The sequence below is a fragment of the Sciurus vulgaris genome (genome assembly GCF_902686455.1).
Source record: "Sciurus vulgaris genome assembly, chromosome: 7".
NCBI classification, from domain to species: domain Eukaryota; kingdom Metazoa; phylum Chordata; class Mammalia; order Rodentia; family Sciuridae; genus Sciurus; species Sciurus vulgaris.
Genome location: NC_136467.1, coordinates 111,187,090 through 111,211,485, shown reverse-complemented (window position 1 = coordinate 111,211,485; position 24,396 = coordinate 111,187,090). Strand labels below are relative to the sequence as shown.

General features: G+C 38.4%; 1 protein-coding gene across 3 annotated transcripts in view; it reads right to left on the bottom strand.

Annotated features, from left to right (window-relative positions):
* Positions 1–293: 293 nt before the first annotated feature.
* The window catches only part of ADGRF1 (adhesion G protein-coupled receptor F1), a 43,548-nt gene continuing 19,445 nt past the window's right edge, over positions 294–24,396 (bottom strand). For all 3 annotated transcript variants that reach the window (XM_079147972.1, XM_079147973.1, XM_079147971.1), the window contains 9 exons: positions 23,881–23,939; positions 15,175–15,326; positions 13,319–13,482; positions 11,425–11,613; positions 8,498–9,865; positions 6,806–6,847; positions 5,690–5,749; positions 1,984–2,047; positions 294–586 (listed from right to left, as the gene is read on the bottom strand). In XM_079147972.1, coding sequence (XP_079004098.1) covers positions 498–586; positions 1,984–2,047; positions 5,690–5,749; positions 6,806–6,847; positions 8,498–9,865; positions 11,425–11,613; positions 13,319–13,482; positions 15,175–15,326; positions 23,881–23,939 — 2,187 coding nt within the window. In that variant the 3' untranslated portion in view covers positions 294–497. The remainder of the gene's footprint in view (positions 587–1,983; positions 2,048–5,689; positions 5,750–6,805; positions 6,848–8,497; positions 9,866–11,424; positions 11,614–13,318; positions 13,483–15,174; positions 15,327–23,880; positions 23,940–24,396) is intronic.

Here is a 24,396-nt window from a genome sequence, read left to right as displayed (position 1 = left end):
AATCACTACCATAATATCTGATATGAAAGTTTTTATTTTTTTTTCTGATTAACTTTCAACCTTAAGGACTGTAACTAAGAAGCAAAAACAAGCATAAAATACAACTGGGAAATTTGGAAAGGAAATGTATTTTCTCTAGAAATTGGCACCAGTGACTTTTTGACAAGAAAGTGAGAATAGTCCACTACTTTATCTAAGGTTACTTCACGACATTTTCTTATTCCAATTCAGAAGATTAGAAATACTACATGAATACTGTTATTTTATGAAAAAGGAAACCACATTTCATAGTCAGGAAGGTACAACTAACACAATTTCCAACAAAACCTATTCTTCTTCAGCTATGTAGCATTTTTAAAAAATCAAACCACATGAAAATAAATTGTTCTATTTAATTTAAGATAAAGGAAGCAGTGATGAAGCCACTAGTGACCATGATTTCTTCACTGACATTTAACTCCAAAGGTTAAGTTGCTCCAAAAATTTTGTCCTTGATTTTATGATTCCTGACCTTCTTCAGTTGATAAAAACTGAGTAAGCATGATGTTGTTGGAGGAATCTCCCTTATGAGGGACTGCATTGTTGCCTGAGGGAGAAAGAGAGGGTAAAAATTACTGTTACCATGTTGGAATCAAGCATGAGACCAAAATGAAAATAAGCTTTGGAATCTCTCAGTTTTAGGAAGATGTTAGGAGAAGATCTAGATGTGGTTGGTCCAGCATTTCTGACACCACCGAAACTTGCATTTGTCAGGCATTTCTCATTTCAGAAGTGAAGTACTATCTTTTTCAGATATGGCTGGGAAATCATATAACAGATTTGAGATCACAGCATGTTATCACTGGAAGGAAGCTTAGCAATCTCTTAGTTTTTCATTTTACTGATGAGGAACAAATGCCTGAAAGATACTTGCATAAAGTGCTCAGGCAGGCTGGTGACAGAGATAACAGAACCCAAGGGTTCTAGATGAGTACCTTCTCCGTACACTTGAACTTCATCTGGACTTTAAATAATTTTTTTTGTACCAGGAATTGAACCCAGGGGTACTTAACCACTTAACCGCATCCCCAGCCCTATTTTTTTAAATTTTGAGACACTGTCTCACTAAGTTGCTTAGGTCTCACTAAATTGCTGAGGCTGGCTTGAAATTCTCAGTCCTCTTGCCTCAACCTCCTGAGCCACTGGGATTACAGGCATGTTCCACTGTGCCCAGCTTGGAATTTAAATAATTTTGATGAGCACATAAATACATTGTACATCCCTACCTTAATGATGATATGAATATAATTCACTGTGAAATGGGACTTAGGCTCTGAAGTAGGACTTCAACTTAACTTCCAACACAATGTCTCTTCCTCCATTCCCACTCTCCACACTTCTCCTCCAAGAGCACTGTGACTATTTGCAATTGGTCTTAGATTTCATGAACCACCAATATATGAATGTAGGACCAATGGGCATCATAGGTGGAGGTGACAGTCCTGTCTAACCCTCAGCAAGTGTGGTTCCTTCCTCCCCCTGGGACATTTTAAAAGGATATGTCCAGCATTTGAACACAAGTACATGGCCCCATTCCCACTGCTCAGCAGCTGGCTGAAGTGGGGTAATTTCTCCTGTTAGGACACGTGTTGATGTTGGTCAACCCTTACTTCTCAACATCATGGCTTGGATGATCAGTGCCACAGATATATACACGCATGTGTGTGCACACATGCATACTCACACCCTGTGTCTAACCGAGGAAATGGGCTAGTTTGTGATGAAATTACATAATGATACCTGGTAGTCTCCCTGAGCATCAAATCCCCAAAACTGCTGTATTGGCCCTGAGCACAATTAGTATTGGCCTGGATACTACAGCTGGCTGATGCCCTCATACTTCTCAATAAATTTTTGTAATAGCTGCCATTGAATTGTCTTTGCATTATGTTTTCATATTCTCTCTTCTCACCTTTTGTAGCACTTGGTTTTAAGATGACTTACCTTTGTTTTGCACTGAGTAACGTTTTGAGCATTTGGGTTTGGAAGATATCTCTGAGGAGTTTTGCTGTACAAAAAAAAAAAATAATAATTTGAATGTTCATAGTATTCTTTTGGTGATGGTGTCCATATTTCCTGACTTCTTGATGGTATCTTTACCATCTTTAATTCTGTCTACATGACTCTCTTTTCAAGAATTTAGAGTAGAACCTATTCCTTCTTTTGTTTTAATCTACTTGAAATGCCTAAGAACTTACTTCCAGATGAATTTTGTGTTTCTATATATCTTTGCAACTATTAACAACAAACTATACAATGACTTTAAAAAGCTATTGTTCTTTTTTCTTTTTCTTTTTCTTATTTTTTTATTTTTTTGGCTAGACCAGGGAATAAACTCAGGGCCACTCTACCACTCAGCTACATCCCCAGTTCTTTTTATTTTGAGACAGGGTCTCATTAAGTTGCCCAGGCTGGCCTTGAATTTGTGACCTTTGCCTCAGTCTCCCTAGTAGCTGGGATTTCTGGCATGCACCACTAAGCCTGGTAATATCATCGCTTTTCAAGATCATGCTTATGTTTCTTTGGTTCACACCTTTGCCACTAGAATAATAACCCATGGAAAAACCAATATTATTCCTAATTTAAAAAAAAAATGGCCTCTGTTGGAGCTTTGCCTTATTCTTTCACAACTTGCCATTATCTCTTGAATAATCCTTTAGTTATTGGTGCAGAAATTACAGAGTTCAGTAATTTAAAAACTGAATTATCAAATGGAAATAACATTTTAAAAAGAAAGCATGCATTTATTAGAAAAGATAAAAGCATTTAGACACTTATACCTTTTTCACTCAATTCATCATTCATCTATTCATTAATTTCACTTCTAATATTGAGTGCCTTTGTGTATTAGATACTGTTTAGGCACCGGGAACATTAGAAGGAACACTTTCCATTCCCCGCTATAGTCCATGTCATAGGGAAACTAAACCAAGATGGGAGAAATAGGTTTATATGCAGTAGGTAGACCAGTGAGTGTTTCCCAATTCTCACTAAGTTGAGAATGATTACCTCATTTGATCTCTAAAAATCAAATGATCAGTATGAGTGATTACCTCATACTGATCTCTAAAAATAAGTTATAGATAGAAATGAAAAAGGTTTGTAATTTGTGAAGCAACAGAATTGATTTCCCAGAGTTCAAGGCTGATATAATATTATAACCCTAAAGGAAAATCTTAAGAAGCATTGCATTTAAAACTGCATCCTGCCCCATGTGGAGAGAATAATCTTAGATTGCAACACACTCAAAAACTCTACCAGGTATAGGAACAAATATATCAGACATAAATTTATGTGGCTCTAAACTGTTAAACCACAGGATCTGAATTGCTAGAACTGAAAGGTGGGTTTCTAAATTCGATCTTTGTGGGAAAGTGTAGAGGTCACCAGAATGAACCTCTTAACAAAGTGTTAGTTACAAAGAACATGGCTAGGAGAAATGAAGGGCCAAGGAAACAGCCCTGAGGCTTAGCATGGAGAAGCTTTTGAAAGAAATTACATTGTGGGTTCACACAGAGTTTTGGTGGCTTAAAAGATGGTCCTTGCTGAGCATTGCTGGCTTCCTGTTCCCTTTCCTTCAGTCAAATATCATATTATCACTGCTCTTTCCAAATCCCTACCGTATTACCCCCTTACCATCTCTCAGTGAACCCTCAACACCGTAACACCAATCTGAACCTGTGTTTCTATCCGCATTCGTCTGGTACTTCCTGTGTCAAGAGTAGTGGCTAGTTACCCTATCTTTAGTCTGCTACTGAGTCTGTCTTCCCAGGAATCCTCTTGTGTCCCTTATCCTCACTTTCCCACTTGCTTTTCAACTGTGCCTTTACTGGTTCATCCCTCCCAAACACACAGACTTGCTTACATCCTGGTAATTCCAATGATCCCATCACTCCTGGTCCTGAGTCCACATCTTGTTCCCTTCCTTGGACTGTCAGTACCCAGTCTTACTTCTTCCTCACCTCATCATACAAAATCTGGGTTCCTGCTTTTCATTCGAATTCCCTCAGAAAATTACAAATACTCATCTTTTCTTCTGCAAAACGAATATTTATTTAGAGTAGATGAGCTATCTAACCAGATAAGAATATCATGCTAAGTGAGATAAGTCAATCTCAAAAAAACCAAAGGACGAATGATCTCGCTGATAAGTGGATGATGACACATAATGGGGGGGGGGAGGGGTTAGTGTAAGGGTTAGAGTTAGGGTTATGGAGGGGGGCAAGAATGGAGGTAGCAAGGACTGTATAGAGGGAAAGAGGGGTGGGAAGGGTGGGGGGAAGGGAAAAAATAACAGAATGAATCAAACAACATTACCCTATGTAAATTTATGATTACATAAATGGTATGCCTTTATGCCATGTACAGAGAAACAACATGTATTTATTTGTTTACAATTAAAAAAAAATGAAAAAAAGAAAATCTAATTTTATCACCCAACTTGGAAACAAAATCAGGGAAAGCTGCAATTCCAGAAAAAGCAAAGCCCTCACTGACCACTCACTGTTACCTTCTGAAAAGGACCTTAGAAACAGGGAGAAACACTGCAGACACTTTTCTTTTGCTTTTGTTTTATTTCACTTCCCCCCACCCCCTCTTTGGTTTCCAAATGAGAAAAAAAAAAAAAAAAAAAAAAAAAATCTGACTTCCTGCTTTGCTGGGTGGGGAGTGTCCTGTTTCATTTATTGACTAAAGGCCTTTCTTTTCCATAACTTCCTTTTTTTTCTTTAAAGTAAATAATGACATTAGTTTCACATTTTCTGCTTCAAAAGACTTTTCATTCTTCAAGACATAAAATCAAAATCGCAGAACGTTAGAACTTCCTTGAGTAACTAGGCCAACAATTAATTTTTACAGTTGAGAAAATTGAAGCTCAAAAAGACTAAGGAACTTTCCTAAGGTCACACAGTCAATTGGATTCCGAGTCAGAAACACAGGGCAGGTCTGCCTGCCCATGAGCTACACCTCCCTAATTCATAGCAGAGGTTTCCAGTGTGAGATGCAGACCAAGGAAGATTTCTTAATGCCAAATGATTTCCTCATTAATTTTTATTCAAAAGGATATACTGTCGCTGGCAAAAATCTCTGAACACCCACATTTGGACACAGTTATGTCAGTTGACTTTTTATCAAATACAGATATCTCTGCTTTAGAACCCTTTCTGAAAAGCCCATTGTCTCTTGCTGAAAGACAAAAGTCTAAGTCAACATCAAAAATAGAAAATATGCATGCAAATACTTTTGTTTCAAACTATGCTATTGTCATATGGACTGCACTCTTGTGCCAAAGAATGAAGCAGAAATCCTCCAGTTTCATATAAACTTATTACATGGTACACTTAAGAGCTAAAATTGCAAAGGACTAAAATGAACAATATTGTTCAAAGGTACTCACAAGCACTCACAGACCTCATGCTTCAGCCTCCTTGTTGGTTCCCAGGCCTTTACATTAAATTCATTTAATCACTTCTCCACCTAGCAGCTGCTTTAAGAGTATCAGTCTTGTGCCAGGCACCCTTACACACACACTAGGCTATGACAAGGGTGACAAAAACTCCAGGGGGTTCATATAGAATTGAACTGCTGCAAGACTCCACAAAGACAAAAATGCAAACCTGGAACTCCATGCACTGGAGTAGTAGATAATTACCTTTAGTGTTTGCATCCAAGAGCTTAGTGGGGACAACTTGCAGAACAGAATCTGTCGCAGCTATAAGGGCAACAAAGAAATAGAGAAGAAAAACACATACATATGTGTTTATATATATACACATGTGTATACACACACACACACACACACACACACACACACACACACACACACTAACAAACATACCAAGAAAAAAACTACAGATAGAAATCATTATTTCTAAGTATTATTTCCTATAGGCACTTAATAGACCACAGCCTGACCATCTAATAAAAAGATTATTTTCTTAACCTCTTTACCTATAAACAAAACTAGGATTAAAGAAGGAGCAACACTTCCAAAACCACAACAACTCAGATTCTAGACATCAGTAGTTGACAATAGTTGATAAATTGAAGTTTATCTGTGAAGTGAAGGGTTTCCTAATCATGGGAATGGTACAGAGGCAATTATTTAGTGCAATTAGAATAGCAGATTGCTTCTTTGTATAGGGTTTGTGGTGTGCAACAACTGTGCTAATTGTAAAGTATTCTTATCTTCTTTAAAAAATGACTACATATCAATTAGCTTACCGTCTTTACCTCTCTCAACAGAATTCCTCAATGCTTGAGGAAAATAATAAAATAAGTCTCATTAATTTTTTTTCTATTATCTTTCACTTAAACTGGTGATCCTTCCTTAGGAATTTTATCTAATGTGAGAAACTATTTAACATTTAGTATGCAAAGTTCTAGAAACATAGCAGTAGATATAATTTCAGCATATTCTAAATAAATGAATAAATGAAAGGAGCAAAGGGGAATTCACTCCCTATGAAAGGAATTTTACTCTTGAATCATTGTCAAACCAGAATCTAAGTCAGAAAAATCAAAGGTAAAAAGAATTTCTCTTCTTCTGATAGTGTCCACACAACAGGTCGTGGTTAATTCTATACAACTTTGCCAACAGTGACCATTCTATTTGTGTCTTCTGGCTGAAACCACTTTTGGTAAAATTATAGAATTTTATTACCAAAGTACTGGTTGCCCAATGCCCTACTATATGAACAAAAGCCTCAGAACTGAAGGCAGGAGGCTGTAAAGAGGCCTGTGTTAGAGAATGAGGATATCCACATACCTTACTATCCAACAGTATTCCAAAACAGAAGATGAAAAACCCCTTTAACAAAAAAGAGGAAAAAAGTCACACGTTTTATATATATATATATATATATATATATATATATATATGTATATTTTTTTTTTCCAGAATAGAAAGCACCCATATGTAACACAGTTCTGTTTTGTCACCCAACATTGAATTTGTTTTCTTGTCTGTCTCCTTTCTAGACTGCAGGTTCCTTGAGCACAGGAATACTGTGTGACCTCTCCAATTCCTGGCACAACACAAAGAACTCAAGGACTTTTTCATGAGGGTGTCAATAAGTAAATGATTGAATGAAAGAAGTTTTAAGTGCTGTGGAGCCAGCCTGTACTGTGCCATTCCAAGCCTAAAGCAAATAGCTTCCATTGGCTTCTGTATCTCAGTCCTTGTTTAGACCAGTCATTTTATAACATTTACTATGCATTTATGACAGCAGCTGGCATTGAGGTTCAGCCCAAGGGCCAAGAAGAGGAAGTTGACCTCTATCAACAATGTTTCCTTCAAGCACAGCTCTTGGAAAATCTTAACAAGGGCTTTCTTCAACCTTGAAATCCTTCTCCCAGTCAGACAACTTCCATTGATGTTTGTTCAGACAGAATACAGCCATGTGCCTGCCCTGATGGGAACACCATGCACTTGATACCATTGGGCGCATGTTCCTTATGACTGCCATCTACACCACTACCTGCATGATTTATGTTGAATAGCGAAGAAACAGCTGCCTTTAGGAGACACATGTTGAACATTTACTAAGTTCCAGGCACTGTGTCAAGTGCTAATTATCTCATCAAATCCTCACATTTACTCTTTGATGTAAGTAGTGTTATTGTGTCCCTTTAACAGATGAGGGAATTGAGAGACAGAGAGATCAAGTAAGGCCATACAGTTGACCTTCAACACATAATTTGAGTTGAGGCATACTTAACTCCAGAGCTCAAACGTTTGGCCACTATTTCCCAGAGTCATTGTTCCATGTCATCTGGCAATACCTGCATTAAACTAGAATTGAAGGCTTCCTTCCAGATATATTAATTACTTTCTCCATCTACTCGGTGCACTTTATGACTATGAAATATAAAAAGCATTCTTTGTGGCAGAATCAGCAAGCTGTTATCTGTAAAACCCTTTGCTGACCACATAATCTCCACTGCAACTCTTCTGCTATTATAGGGAAAGCAGCCATAGACCAAGGCAAATGAACTGGCATGATTGTGTTCCAATAAAACTTTATTTTACAAAAACAGGCTGCTGGAGGTCAGTTGCTAGCCTTGCTTATTTGTTGTCTAGGGACTTCTTTTGCACCATTTATAGTCAACAAGTACTTTTTATTTACTTTTCTGTCTCTGAACTTTTTCAGAGATCTGCACAAGAGAAAGAGAACTGAGCTAACAGCAAAAGGGATTAATGTTAGTTATGGGAACACCAACAGATTCAAAGCTCTATAATAGATTACTGGATAAGTCCAGTATTCTGCTTCAGTATGACCTTAACTTTGGAGGAAAGTGGATCTTGTTTAAAAATTCATAGTTTTCATACAATTTTCATTACAATATTACTAGAGAATTGCTTTGCCAACCTGAGTTCGCTATACTTATTCCAGTTGCATAAGAATATAACAGATTATTGTTATTATTATTATTAATATTATTGTTATTTTGGTCTCACCTGGAATGCATTGAGTAAAGCAAAAAGAACATGCCAAGCCGGATTTGGGCTATCCACCATTGTTCCTATACCAAAGCCCCAGGTGAGCCCCAGCAGAGGGGTCAAGATGAGGAGGCTCTTCCCCATGCGGATGACAGTGGCCTTGTCATCCTGACTCAGTCTTTCTCCAATAGTTGGCCTCCAGAGCTTCGAGAGAACTAACAGCACCACGACCAAATTCATAGCCACAATAGTCAATGCAGGGACAACGAAAGCCAAGAGAGGTTTGCTCTCATTAGACCAATTAAGCCAACACACATCTTTGCTTTTGTAGCTATTGCTAGGTTGTGTGACTGCAATGGTGATGACTGATATAATGAGAGGGCACCCATAACCCACACAGAACCCAAAAGCCATCATCAAAGACATGGATGTGTGATGGAACACAAGGATGATTCGATAAGCCAGCAGGAGGCCAAGCAAGAGCATCCAGAAGAACAAAGAGAGGTAGAAAAAGTGTGTAAAGAACACTGCAGCTGTGCAAACTCTGGAAGGGTTTATGGTAGTGTCCACAGTGGCAGCAACGATAAACCAAATGTCTGCAATCAAGAGGGATAGGGCTATGTTCACCATGCAAATGTGACGTGTGCGTGAAGTTTGGCTCTTCTTGATATGCTTCCAAAACAGAGCTTCAGTGATCAGGCATAAGATGAGACTTCCCATGGAGATACCCAGTCCCACATAGGTGATCCAATTCACAGCAGGGACAATTGCAGAGGGAACAAACCGTGACATCAGCATGGAGAAGGAGGTCAGGTGAGTACATCGACATGTAACCATGTCTAGACTTTCATTTACTAGGTGGCAGCCTGCATTGTCCCATTGTAAATGAGTGAAATCCCAAAACACACAATGAGGTTCTCTCAGATTTGACTCTATCTTAGAGAAGATCAGGGTAATTTCACTTATGGTGTAGTTTGGGATAACTGTGGATACCACAGGCCCATTGACCTGAACATTTTGGGTAATAGGCAGAATGTTTCCGAAGGTCAACGAGGCCATGCTGATGATCATTTCTGGAAGGGGCTTCTGGAATTGGTCTGGTCCAATTAACACATGGCCTCTGATGGGAATGGAGGTATGTTTTGGAAACATTTCAATCTGATAGTTGTAACTCTGATTGTACTGACTCTTGGTCACTGGGATCCCTTTCCAGTTAATGAAAGCTCGAGAAAAATTCAGAGGAAGAGCAGTTGGAGGTGTCAGAATGCTGATATTTTCCAATGTCCTTAGTAACTGTGAGCTGGCATCCTTCTCTTCTTGCAATAAAACTGTCCAATTAGTTACTGATGATGAATTAAGAATATGGTCAGCTATATTGATGACATTCTGAAACACAAGGGTGAAAGTGGTTTTAGTAAAGAGATGAGAGGTCTAAAAGTGGATAGTCATTTGTGTTAAGTATAGAGAAAATGCTCAGAAAATTGACTCAGGAGAGGATCACATTGAAGCTCATCAATTAAATTCAGCTTTGTTGCTCTGCACAGCAGATGCTTTGGGTCCAAGGTGATCACTCCAAGGCATTCAGAGACACACTGGGCTCCCTGCATGGCTGAATATGCATCCTTCAGCACACGAAGGTGTGTTCCCATCCTCCTGAGTAATAATTATACACTCCTCAGGCTGAGGATCAAAGGTGGAGACATAACTTTGACAAATTTCTCATATGTTCGTTTTGCTAACATCAGAAGTTAAAAATTCATGTCATGGAGGATCAAGTTTTAATTCATGTTTTTCATTTGTTTACTACATGTTAATATAAAACAAAATTCCTTACAAACTAAACCCAAGCACCAAATTGGTGCTGAATTGCTGTGAGTTTTAAGGGCCACTCTGAGTTTGAGAGATTCCTTTTCTAAGAAATTCCTAGAACACTGCTATTTCTGTCTATAGGACCTCTTTCTGGCTTTGAACTCTGGTTCTCAGGCATTTTGCTATAGGTATCTGCCAGGTTTTACCCTACCCAGCCCTCCGTGTCTTCTGGCCCAGATCCCAATTAGCATATTCTACTGCCCCCAGGATCCTCTGCTTTCTCTTGCTCTGTTTGCATGTTGTTTTTACTCTTCATTTTGTTTTTATCCTTTTTGTTTCATTTCATTTCAGCTGGCATGCAAGAAACAAATCGAGCATCTTTTCTTTGAGTTTAACTTATTCAATTTAATGTCATAATCAACATAATGTTCATTATACATTGTCAACTATAATTGTATGATTATGTAACATATGTTCTATAATCTGATTTTGAAAAATGTTACAGATTTTAAAATATAATATGCAAACATTCAAAAATGTTTGAAAGGACACTTATTGAACAAATATTTATTGAGCACCACTGTGTGCCACTTGTTATTCTTTCAGGCACTGGGGTGATAATTGGAATATAAGAAACAACTGCTATTCTAGTATGATGAGATTACGGATCATTTATTTTTATTTTTGCTCATTTGCATTTCTTACAGTGATCATATACCATTTGTGTGATCTTAAATTAATTTTTAAATATCCAAACTAAACTCTAAATTCCCTAGTTGAGAAAAGGGAGTTCTTAAAATGTACACAGCTAAAGTCAGACCTTACAGTCACAGGGAAGAATAAGCTGTTAACATGTATCAAAATGATGGTGCCCAGGTCATACAATAAAAAAGCCCATCACTTTCTCTAAACCAGATGCTGCCCAAGCACTGTGCTCAGGTGTAAATCCCACTTAGAATCACACTATTGATCTCTTGAGTTTCTGTATACTGCAGAGAAAGCAACAAAGTTCACATGAGGACTATTACATGGCTCTTTTGTCTTTCCCAAGGGTTACCCCATTATTTAGGACTTTGTCATTTCTCCTACAAGCTGCAGCATTTAAAGTAAGCCCTGCAAGCACAGGAAAATCATACCTCCAATGTCAAATTAGACACTTTGAAATTCTTTGCCATTGACAGGGACGAAATACTGCCCAGAATCGACACCACGGAAGCCAGATTTCCAGCTGTAGTTGATGGGTTTTGTTGAATGATGACTGAAAGATTTTGTACCAGGAATGACACGTCCATCTCTGTGGCACTGTTTGCAATCATGCTGAAATTCTAGAAATAAAAATGGTTACTTTATGGAAAACAGAAATGCTGGGGCTCCATCAAATTAAAATCAGATGTCTTGACCACCTAGAACTAACATTTGTATGGTGTGGTGTATCCTACGATATATACAATAGTGATAAAAAACAATGGCCGTTATTCACAACCATTGTTGTATGTTACAGACACTGCCAAATGCTGTACCTGGGATTCCCTGTTTGAATTCTTTAAAGCACCTTTTGAGGGAGATACCATTATTGTTGTCATTTTATAGCTAAAGAAACTGCAACTTGAAAGATTTATTAAAAAATCTCCATATAAATCATTATTCTAATTATACAGAAACTGTTGCTCAGTGATATTTGATGACCTTCCAAAGAGTACTTAATAAGAAAGTGGTATGTAAGGTCTAATAGTACTAATCCTAGGTAATACTCCCCCAATGGGAAGATGGAGGGCCAAGGTGGAGGTTTGGTTACTGGGCTTGTGCCAGCCCTGACTTTGTCCCTGAATTTGGACTTTTATATCTTCTCTCAGGCTCCTATCTGCTTTTGCTGTGCTGGGATAAGGTGGAAAGCAGCAAGGGAGGGGTGCTACCTTCCCACCACACATGTCACCCCAAGATCCCAGACCCTCTTCTCCTCATTCCTTTCAACTGAGAGTGCTGTTCTCTGCTCAGGGCACCTGGAATGTACCTTCCTCACATTCTGGGTTGAACTAGTTCTGACTATTTCCCATGTTCAAAAGTAAGGCCAAAGGAGAGACCAGACCCTAGAGGTCACCTGCTCTAACTCCCCTTCCCAGTTTCCAGATGAAGAAACTGAGTTCAGAAAAGGAGAAATGATTATTCCTCAACACTTTGATGAATACTGTTCTGGGGTTCTCTACTGCAAGAGCCAGGTCTGTGGCCAGGATATAAATTCTGCCCAATAGAGAGACTTATTAGCAGAATGGTGTTTGTGAACTGATCTTGAGGTCCTTCTTTTCTGTGACGTTGAGTTCTTCTCTTTCCTGACTATTCATTTGCTTCTTTCTATTTATTTTGTCGTAGTATTTGAAACCTTCTAAAAGAGCAAAAGAGGAGAGATCACATCACTGGATTGGGAATCAAATGACTGTTTCTAGATCAATGCTATTGCTTCTAGAAGGATCATTGGTTCCTTGGTCTTTCATTTCCTAACCTGAAGAAGAAGGTTGTACACCTGATGACCCTAAGGTCCACTGAAGATTTGTCATTCTATGTGGTTCCGTTCTGCCTGATCCACTCCCTGCCCTATTTTCTGATATGTGTACAGTCTCACTTGTATTAACCTATTGCCCTCTGACTCACACTTCCACTTTAATCTTCAATTCCTAGTCCTCTGGACTTCTAAAGCCAGCTCAGTTGCTGTTCTACAATTAGGATAGACCTTAGCATTGATTCACCCTCCCAGACAAAACCATCAATTCTGATGATGTTAAGTTCCTAGACATGTTAGATACTTAGTAAATATTTGTTGAATAAACATTGTTGAAAGAAAGTGGCACAACTCTGATATCTTCTGACCTTTTCAGCTGTCACCAAGACTCTGCCATTTGTGTCCACATTCTCTGGCTTTGCCCTTACTTTCTCTGATGTTACCCTTACTTTCTGCACATTGGCCAATGATACAATTTGATACATTTTGCCCTGAAACTTAAACCCAGGCCAAGTCCACAAAGGAAAAGGCTTCACCTTCTGTAGTTCTTCCAGCTGAGAGAACACACAGGACTCCCTGATGACCTGCCACCCAGAGGACTGGCACTTGGCTGTGATGTTTCCAGTGTAGCCACTGCTACAGGGCAGGGTGTACTCATCATTCTTAGACCCAAATCCAAAGAAAATGCTGTTACACTGAACTGGAATATAATGGAAACAAGAAAAATTATATCGGAATATCCAGCTTTCTGTATGAACCATGTAGTCGTGTTTAAAGGCTTTAGAAGTCATATTTTCACATCAAAACCCAGGCAAAATTTAGAAGTAGGAACTGTATCTTTGACACCCAGCTTCTTTCCTATAAGCACCTGTACTCTTTCCTAATGCCTTGGACTCGAGGATGACGCCTTCTTCTGTGTGTCTGATCTATGCCAGAAATACTTCTTTTGATGAGCTATCAACTAGGAAGTGTTAGGTGAAAATAAGGGAAGATGTGATCAATCCTAGGAAATATTTTCTTTCTTTAAGTAAATACCAGAAAACTTTCAGAACATTATGGTCCAGAGCAGTAATGATGTGGTTGAAAGATGAACAGTCGATGGTGGTAACTCCTATCTCATACCCCTTTAAAAGCATCTCACACTGCAACCAGTCTAGTTACTCTTGAAACTGGCCTTTTTATTTATTTATTTTATTTGTTCTTTTTAGATATACATGACTGCAGAGTGTATTTTGACATATTGTACATATATGGAGTATAACATTCTAATTAGGATCCCATGCAACTGACTCTTAATAATATATTCTTACTATGACTAAAACTGGGAAAAGGAAATATCAGATGCAAAATCTACAGGGCTGGGATTTTTGTTTGTTTTCCTTATTGCTGTGTCCTAAGTGCCTAGATACTTAGTAAATATTTGCCAAATAAATGTTATTCAAAGTGGCACAAATCTTGGCAGGAGAGGTTTAGGATTGAATACAAAGAAGGAGAAGGAATGAGAAGGAATATACATTACTGCTAACTACAGGCCTCTAACTCTAAATAGAATACCAGTTCCTATTCCTTTCCCCGTCTCCCGCTGCTCCACCCACTCTCTTCAGTCTCTGGATCTCAACCTCTGTGAGATCAATCAACTTTTTAAAATCCCACATATGAGTGAGATCATGCAGTATTTGTCTTTCTGTGCCTGGCTTATTGCACTTAACATAATGTCCTGCAGGTTCATCCCAAGACAGGATTTCATCCTTTTCCATGACTGAATCATATTGTATATTTCAAAATAACTGGAAGAAAGCATTTTGAGTGCTATCATTGCAAAATAAATAAATAAATAAATATTTAAAGTGATGGATATTCTAATTGCCTTGATTTGATCATAACACAATATAGTCAAATGTACTCCATAAATATGTATGATTATTATATGTCAACACAAAATAAAAAATTTAAAAAGAAGCAAAAGGAAAAAAAATTTAAGAAAAAGTGTTGTGTGTGTGTGTGTGTGCCTGTTTTTGTTAAAGACAAGGATGTATGCGTCCTTTTCTTAGGTCCTCAGACTATGATTTAGAAATTGTGTCAGCCCCAGGGCTCTTTCAACATGTACCAGTAAACCATTGCTGAGTAATTCCCATCACAGCTTGCCCTGAAATCAGTCTTCCATGATGTTTATACGAGGAGATGCAGATCAGATCAGCAATGAGTAAGGTTTTGAAACAGTCAGCTGAAGTTGAGTTTTACCATAGTGGGGGAAACAGCTGCCTGTTTCCACTGAAAGTCTGTTTTAGAACAATTCCCTCTTGAAAATAATTCCAATCTGCTTCCTGAAGACACAAATGCACTAATGAAAGAAGTCCCTTAACCAAAGCAAAAGATGGGAATCCAGTATCACCTTTTCCAAACACTGTGAAGGACCCGTCTTCCAGTGCAAACTTCTGACGCAGGGTGTCCTTCGCCTTGTTAGCCTCCTGTTCCACGGCTGAGAGCAGCTCAGAGGAGCTGCTGGAGCCAATCACTTCATACCCAACAACGATGCTTCCATCTCTGCAACGATGGTGGGAAAGAAAAAGGAGATGCACTATTTATTCCTTCAGTCACTCAGGGCCTAATCTCTGTGTGCATGGAGTAGGGTCCACAGGAGTAAACCAGACAGACTTGGTACTCACCTTCATGGAACTTACTTTCTAGTGGAAAAGGAGGGTAAATGAGAAATGAGTTACTACCAAATACACACATGCACATGCACACACATGTACACCTATGTATATTTCCAAATTTTATTCAGTATTATGAGAGACAGGCACAGTGATTAGAACAGTAGGTGGAGGTGAGGCCCCACAATAAACAAAGCTGGTCAGGGGGGCTTCTCTACGTGAAGGAACTTTCAAGCCCAAAAAAGAGAAGAGAAGGTCCAGCAATGAAAAGAATATTGGATAGTATGCCAGCACACATAAAGATCTGGGTCAGGAAAATGAATTTGACAAATGTAAAGACTAGTCTGAATAAAATTCAATGAGCAAAGAAGAAAGACATAGAAGGTAATATTGGAGAAATCACCAGAAGCCAGATCACAAAGGCCCTTAGAGTTTGAATTCAATTTTTTATTTTAAAAGTTTTAGAGTTTACTAAGAGGCAATAATAGTATGATCATGTTTATTTTTGGTTTGTCACTTTGGCTGCTATGCAGGAAATAACTGAGAGGAGGCAAGCAAGGAAGTAGGTGGTAGGCTTGCTTGAACTTGTGGGGTAGCAGTGCATAGGAGGGAAGAGTCAGATTCAGATTAGAGTGGGAGACAGCATAGAACTTGCCAGTGAATCAGATTTGAGGTATGAGAAAAAGAAACCAGTCAAGAATGATTTCAAGGAATGAAAGAACAAACTTTAGTATACTTATATAATGGAATAGTACTGGGCAATATAAAGGATGGAACCACAGATACTCAGAAAACAAGGATGAATCTAAGACTTATGCTGAGTAAAAGAAGCCAGTTACATAAAAATCTACCAACGGGGTGATTCCATTTATATGAAGTTCTAGAGAAGGCAAAACTACCCTATGTAGTAGAAATTAGACCAGTGGTGGAAATTGTGGGAGGTAAGTGTGGACACTGACTAGAAAGAAACATGAGGCAACTTTCTGGGTGATGGAAATATTCCATCTCCAAGGAAGGGCTTAAACAAATGTTTGTCAAAACTGATTAAAGTGTACTTAAGATTTGGATTCTCTTCCTCAGAAGCCTGCTAGAGATGGACACACAAAATATATTCCTTGGCCCCACATTCTTCTAAACATGTTCATTCAGTGCTTACAATGGTTCACTGCTTGGTAATATTATAAGCCACTAAACACTTTCCCCTTTAAAAAATAAACATCTGGGGAGATCCAAGATGGCGGACTAGAGGAAGGGTGTGTTCTTTGTCACTCCATAACTCTGGTTTCAAGTAGAGGATGTCTGTTTCTTGGTGAGGTAGTTTTTGCTGCTTATCGATCCCCTGATGTTTACCCCACTTGTCTACTGTGATCACCTGCAGTCTGCCAGCATATCACCGCCTTTTCTGAGTGCAGACTGTTCACTGTCAGGCGCCTATGATCCACCATTTGCCTGCCTCTCGCCTGTCCATCGCCTGCCTTACACCTATCCATCACCCAATGCATGAGGTTCACCTCCTGATCATCCGACAACAGTCAGCAAACTGATCACCAACCACCAGGGAGCACCAGCTGCCTGCTGTTGCCTGGAAGTTCACTGTCACAGTACCTGCAGGTTTGGTTACACATGGATGCCACCATTTTGAGACAACAGCCAGGCCCCGTAGGACCCCTGGCCGGACTGACTGAGCCCCGTCTCCAGGAGCCTTCAGCCCAACCAATCACTCCCTGTCTCCGGGGCCCTCACATCGACTGACTACTCCCTGCCACCATGACCCACGGACTAACTGACTGCACCCTATCACCTGGACCCCAGACCAACTGATTGCACCTGACCTCCAGGATCCTGCAACCACACCAAACACGCTCGACCTCCAGGACCCCTGCCTGACCAACCACACCCCGCCTCCAGGACCTCCAGCCAACCACGTCCACACCCAAGCTGCAGCTCCCCATTTGCCAACACATTTGGAAGCCACAGCGGCCATCTTGGATAATCCTGGAAGCCACAACTCCAATCTTTAGGTGGGGCAAATCCCATCCAGAGATGCCTGCTGGAGACCTGAAGCTCATTGTCAGGTACCTCTCATGCATCAGGCTACTGAGGACTGGGAGGTTTGACTACTGTATGACTGTTTTAGTGTAGATTTTCCTTTTTCTCCTTATTGAACAATTTTAAGTTTTTATTTCTTTACTTTTCTTGCTCTCTTTTCCTTTTGTATACCTGTTCCCTCAGAGTCTCTTTCTCCCATTTTGCATGCTAACACCCAATATCTTCTGATTATACTCTCACCCTTTCTATTATCTAGAACTTCTGTATATTCTTTTCTTAGCCCATTAAGAGCTACATCCTATATCTCTCTGCATCCTCTTTGCCCTCCATTAGAAACTGCAGACCTTATTGCAAATCTGTTTGTTATACTGAAGATAATATTTGAACTCATTCTGTTTATTATGACAATAATGTTATCATCCTCAAAGAGGCTATTTGGTCTAGAATTGCATAGTGTCTGAAGTGGACACTGCTAATATTGATGTCCCCTTAAAGAAAAGGTTTTGGAAACCAATAGGGTCACTATAAACCTATAGGGGGGAATCTGCAATACCCCAGATCTGCCCTGCTAGAGGGGAAGATACAAGAGCAACATGAAAAGACAAGGGAAGAAAATGATCCAAACAAATCTAGATTCTATGTTATTAATATAGAATCCAATGACAGTATGTTAGAAGAAATGTCAGAAAGGGACTTCAGATTATACATCATTAAGATGATTCATGAAGCAAAGGATGAGATAAGAGATCAAATGAAGGCAATGAATGATAATACCAATAAGCAGTTGAAAGAGCAAATGCATGAAGCTAAAGATCATTTCAACAAAGAGAGATTCTCAAAAAAAAAAAATAAAATAAAAAGGATATCCTTGAAATGAAGGAAACAATAAACCAAATAAAAAACTCAATGGAAAGCATCACCAAAAGACTAGACCGCTTGGAAGAAAGAACCTCAGACAATGAAGACAAAATATTTAATCTTGAAAGTAAAGTTGCCCAAACAGAGAAGATGGTAAGAAATCATGAACAGAATCTCCAAGAACTATGGGACATCATGAAAAGACCAAATTTAAGAATTATTGGGATTGAGGAAGACACAGATACAAACCAAAGGAATGAACAACCTATTCAATGAAATAATATCAGAAAATTTCCCAAACCTGAAGAATGAAATGGAAAATCAAATACAAGAGGCTTACAGAATACCAAATGCACAAAATCACAACGGATCCACATCAAGGCACATTATAATGAAAATGCCTAACGTTCAAAATAAAAATAGGATTTTGAAGGCCACGAGAGAAAAGCATCAGATTACATATGGGGGAAACCAATACGGATAGCAGCCAACTTCACAACCCAGACTCTAATAGCTAGAAGGGCCTGGAACGACATATTTCAAGCTTTGGAAGAACATGGTTGCCAACCAAGGCTCCTATACCCAGCAAAACTAACCTTTAGATTTGAAGATGGAATAAAATCCTTCCATGATAAACAAAAGTTAAAAGAATTTACAAATAGAAAGCATGCGCTACAGAATGTTCTCAACAAAATATTCCATGAGGAGGAAATGAAAAACAACAATGGAGGGCAGCAAAGGGAGGAACTACCTTAGAGAAAAACCACTCAAAGAAGAAACCAAGCCAACTTAAAAACCAAAAATAAGCCCAAATGACTGGGAATACAAATCATATCTCAATAATAACCCTGAACGTTAATGCCCTAAACTCATCAATTAAAAGACATAGACTGGCAGAATGGATTAAAAAGAAAGACCCAATAATATGCTGTCTGCAAGAGACTCATCTCATAGAAAAAGACATCCACAGACTAAAGGTAAAAGGATGCGGAAAAAAACCTACCATGCACATGGACTCAGTAAAAAAGTGGAGGTTTTCATCCTTATATCAGATAAAGTGGACTTCAAGCCAAAGTTAGTCAGAAGGGATAAAGAAGGACATTTCATACTGCTTAAGGGAACCATAATCAGGAAGACAATAACAATAGTAAATATTTATGCCCCAAACAATGGTGCATCCCTGTACATCAAACAAATCCTTCTCAATTTCAGGAATCACATAGACCACAGAACAAGAATTCTGGGTGACTTTAACACACCACTGTCACCACTGGATAAATTTTCCAAACAAAAACCAAACAAAGAAACCATAGAACTCAATAACACAATCAATAACCTAGACTTAATAGACATATATAGAATATTCCATCCATCAATGAGCGAATTCACTTTCTTCTCAGCAGCACATGGAACCTTTTCAAAAATAGACCATATGTTATGCCAACAAAGCAGCCCTTAGGAAATGCAAAAAAAAAATAGAGATACTACCTTGTGTTCTATCAGATCATAATGGACTGAGAGTAGAAATCAACAACAAAATAAAAAACAGAAATTATTCTAACACCTGAAGACTAAATAATATGCTATTGAATGAAACATGGATAGCAGAAAACATCAGGGAGGAGATTAAAAAATTCTTAGAGGTCAATGAGAATGATGATACAATATATCAAAATCTCTGGGACTCTATTAAAGCAGTACTAAGAGGAAAATTCATTGCATGGAGTGCATTCAAGAAAAGAATGAAAAGTCAACAACTAAATGATTTAACATTACAGCTCAAAGCCCTAGAAAAAGAAGAACAGAATAACAGCAAAAGTAGTAGAAGACAGGAAATAATTAAAATCAGAGCTGAAATCAATGAAATTGAAACAAAAGAAACAATTCAAAAAATTGACAAAACAAAAAGTTGGTTCTTTGAAAAAGTAAACAGAATAGAGGACATGGACACAAACCCAAATAAATACAATTTTCTCATACTAGACAAAGGTGCCAAAAATATGCAATGGAGAAAAGATAGCCTCTTCAACAAATTGTACTGGGAAAACTGGAAATCCACATGCAACAGAATGAAACTAAACCCCTGTCTCTCACACTGCACAAAAATCAACTCACAATGGATCAAGTACCTTGAAATCAGACCAGAGACCTTGCATCTTATAGAAGAAAAAGTAGGTCCAAATCTTCAACATGTCGGCTCAGGATCAGATAACTCCCATAGCACAAGAAATAAAAGCAAGAATCAATAACTGGGATAGATCCAAACTAAAAAGCTTTCTCTCAGCAAAGGAAACTATCAGCAATGCGAAGAGAGAGCCTACAGAGTGTGAGAAAATCCTTGCCACTCATACTTCAGATAAAGCACTAATTTCCAGAATATATAAAGAACTCAAAAAACTCTACATGAAGAATACAAATAATCCAATCAACAAATGGGCTAAGGATATGAACAGACACTTCACAGAAGAAGATCTACAAGCAAACAACAGATATATGAAAAGATGTTCAACTTCTCTAGTAATAAGAGAAATGCAAATCAAAACTACCCTAAGATTCTATCTCACCCCAATTAGAATGGCGATTATCAAGAATACAAGCAACAAGAGGTGTTGGTGAGGATGTGGGGAAAAAGGTACACTCATACATTGCTGGTCAAGTTGCAAATTAGTGCAGCCACTCTGGAAAGCAGTGTGGAGATTCCTCAGAAAGCTTGGAATGGAAACACCATTTGACCCAGCTATCCCACTCCTTGGTCTATACCCAAAGGACTTAAACTCAGCATACTACAGAGATACAGCCACATCAATGTTCTTAGCTGCTCAATTCACAATATCCAGATTGTGGAACCAACCTAGATGTCCTTCAATTGATGAATGGATAAAGAACTGTGAGATATATATATATATATATATGTATATATATATATATATACACACATATATATACACACATACACATATTACTAAGCTATAAAGAATAATAAAATTATGGCATTTGCAGGCAAATGGATGAAATTGGAGAATATCATGCTAAATGAGATAAGCCAATCTCAAAAAAACCAAAGGACAAATGATCTCGCTGATAAGCGGATGATGACACATAATGGGGGGTGGGAAGGGGGCAAGAATGGAGGAAGGAGGGACTGTATAGAAGGATAAGAGGGGTGGGAGGGGTGGGGGAGAGGAAAAATAACAGAATGAATCAAACATCATTACCCTATGTAGATGTATGATTACACAAATGGTATGTCTTTACTTCATGTACAAACAGAAGCAACATGTATCCCATTTGTTTATAATAAAAATAATAAATAAATAAATAAATAAATAAATAAACATCTGCAAAGATAACTCCAAAAAAAAGTGTACTTAAGATTTAAACACACTGCTGTATGCAAATTATATATCAGAAAAATATCAAAACAAAGATGGTTCCAAGATGTTAGTTTGTACAACTGGAAAAATAGCATCATTGTAACTGAGATGTGGAAGACAGTGGAGAAGTGGGCTATGGCCAGAAGGGGAGAGTTGGAGGGACCTATGTGGGTGTGCTGTGTTTGACATGCCCACTGAAACACCAAGAGCAGATGTCAAGTTGGCAGTTGGATATTTGCATCTGGACTTTGGGGCAGAGACCAAGCTCAAAAGTAAAGAAACCATCAGCATATAGATGTGCTTGAAGGTATAAAATCACAATTGAGCTCACATGTATTAATTAAGTGACCCTGCAATTAGGGTTCACTGTGTTACCTCCATTTTAAATGATAAATGAGGCCTAAAGAGAAGTTGGGTCAAGTAGTCTTTATTTATTAATTAATAGGTTAGAAACCCTGAAGTTCCAAAGCTCAAATTCTTTGCTAGGTCACACTTTTGCTCACTTCCCAATAGATCCAAATACTCTTTTGTTTAGCAGTGGTCACAGTGCCTTTGGATTTTATTGCCCTTCTAGGTTGTTTACAAAGTATTTTCCTGCCTATTATTTCATTTGATTTAATGAACTAAAACAGGTTCCATGGGTAACTAACTCTCTTATTTGACAGATAAGCAAATTGAGAGAATGAGAGAAAGAATGATTTTAAATCATGTACATTAAGAGTTCATCATCTGATTTGGTCAATGTAACTTGTTTCCAGGAACAACCTGGAGCAACTTCTATTGTGAATTTCCTGCTAACAGGACATTCTTCAGTGCAGCACCAATGGCAGCCAATGGCAGCCAGCTAATGACCTCCAGGCACCAGCAGGCTGCTCAGTAAGATGACGGGAGGTTCACAAAACATCATCCTGCTGTCCATCAAAAGTCAAGAAGTGGACCTGGGTAGGACTGTCTGGAAACTTTTCTGGGATCCCCAGTAAAACTGGAGTGCAGGAGAGGCACATTGTCCCTACTCCTCTCTGAGAGGATCTACTCTCTCCTTTGAGAGAGTTCATGGTAATGTTATGCCTCCTTTCACTGTGATTAAGTCTACAAATTACTGGGGATAGCTTATAAGACACACGTGATGGAATGTAAATTAGACATGTAGGTAGAAAACCTACCTACTTAAAGAAGTCCCTTAAGCAAAGCAAAAGATGGGAATCCTGTATCACCTTTTCCAAACACTGAGAAGGAGCCGCCTTCCAGTGGAAACAGCTGGCCCAGGGTGATCATTGTCATTGAGTTTCAATTTTGGCTATGAGTTTGCTGACAGGAAAGTCAAAAAGGTAAATAGGATCAATGATATAGACTCAACATTTGAAAAAAGGAAGCAGTGCTTTTCCTAGTACTGAATTTAAAAGAAAATTATTTACATGGGACTTTATAAGAAGACATGGGATGACTTAAAGGGGAATGCCCAGAACAATAAATTTATAGCACATGTTGTTGAAAATACTCAATGGTTATTTTTAAGTTAATTGTTAAAAAAAATAATAAAGAGTCAAGTTCTCTGAACTCTAAGATATTTCTTCTATCAAGAACACTATTAATAGTTGGCAATCAATGTACACATGGTTAACTAAGCAAATAACTTTTGGAATTAAAGTATAAACCAAAGGATAATTTACTAAATATCTCTTTATTTCCTGTAGACAAAGACTACTGGATTCTGAATCATGATATATACATGATATCTACACAAAAAGATAATATTTCACCCAAGGCCCCCGTGTGTCTCTAAATCATACATCATCATGTCCCTTGTGGCTGTGGGAGGAAATAATTCATCCCTCCAAACCCCACACAGCTCTTCTCCACCCTCACCCCTTCTCACACACACACCATGATCTCCTGCTTCCTTCCAGGGTTCTGTTTTTGTAGCTCTACTCCCAATCCACAGCTTTGAGAATGTTCTTCAGTGTTTAAATTCCCAAATTCACTTACAGGAGAATCTAAGCTTTCCTCTTCAGACTTTTGAAAGCATTACAGTAAGAACCCCACTAGGAAGACTAGTTCTGCCCTGTTTTCTGTCAAGGTCACCTGGGAATAATAGCACATGTCATTCCACAGGACTGGTACACAGCTCTAGGGATGCCCTTCTAAGGACATTGTGCTACTTACCGAAATTGGGTAACCTCCACTGACTCAAAACCTTGAATTCCTTTGTATACTTTTGTAAGCTTAGAAAGAAAACAAAAGGCAGCATGTTAATCTTTGTCCTTGAGCTTCAGAAAGACATCAGAGCAAAAAATGGCTGCAGACGGTAAGTAAATCAAAAATAGCAAATGAGCAAAGGAAAAAGGTACTGTGGGAAATGGTTGTAGGTCATAAAAAATACAGTTAAAAATCACAGCTGGGAATGTACATACACATACATGCATCTGCATACATAGAAACTTACAAAATTTATTTTTGAGGTTGATACTACACAGTGAATGACCAACTGCTTAGAATAGGGTATGAATCCAATGCCAAATAAATTTACACCAAATCAATTTTCTGCATATCAAAATCAAGCCATTTAATTTTCATAGGTCTTTAAACTGACTCCATCTGTTCATGTCTTCAGTTAGAACCACACCTGAGCCATCACTCTTACAGAGGGGGACTGATGAACCTAGTTTTCACGTGACTTCA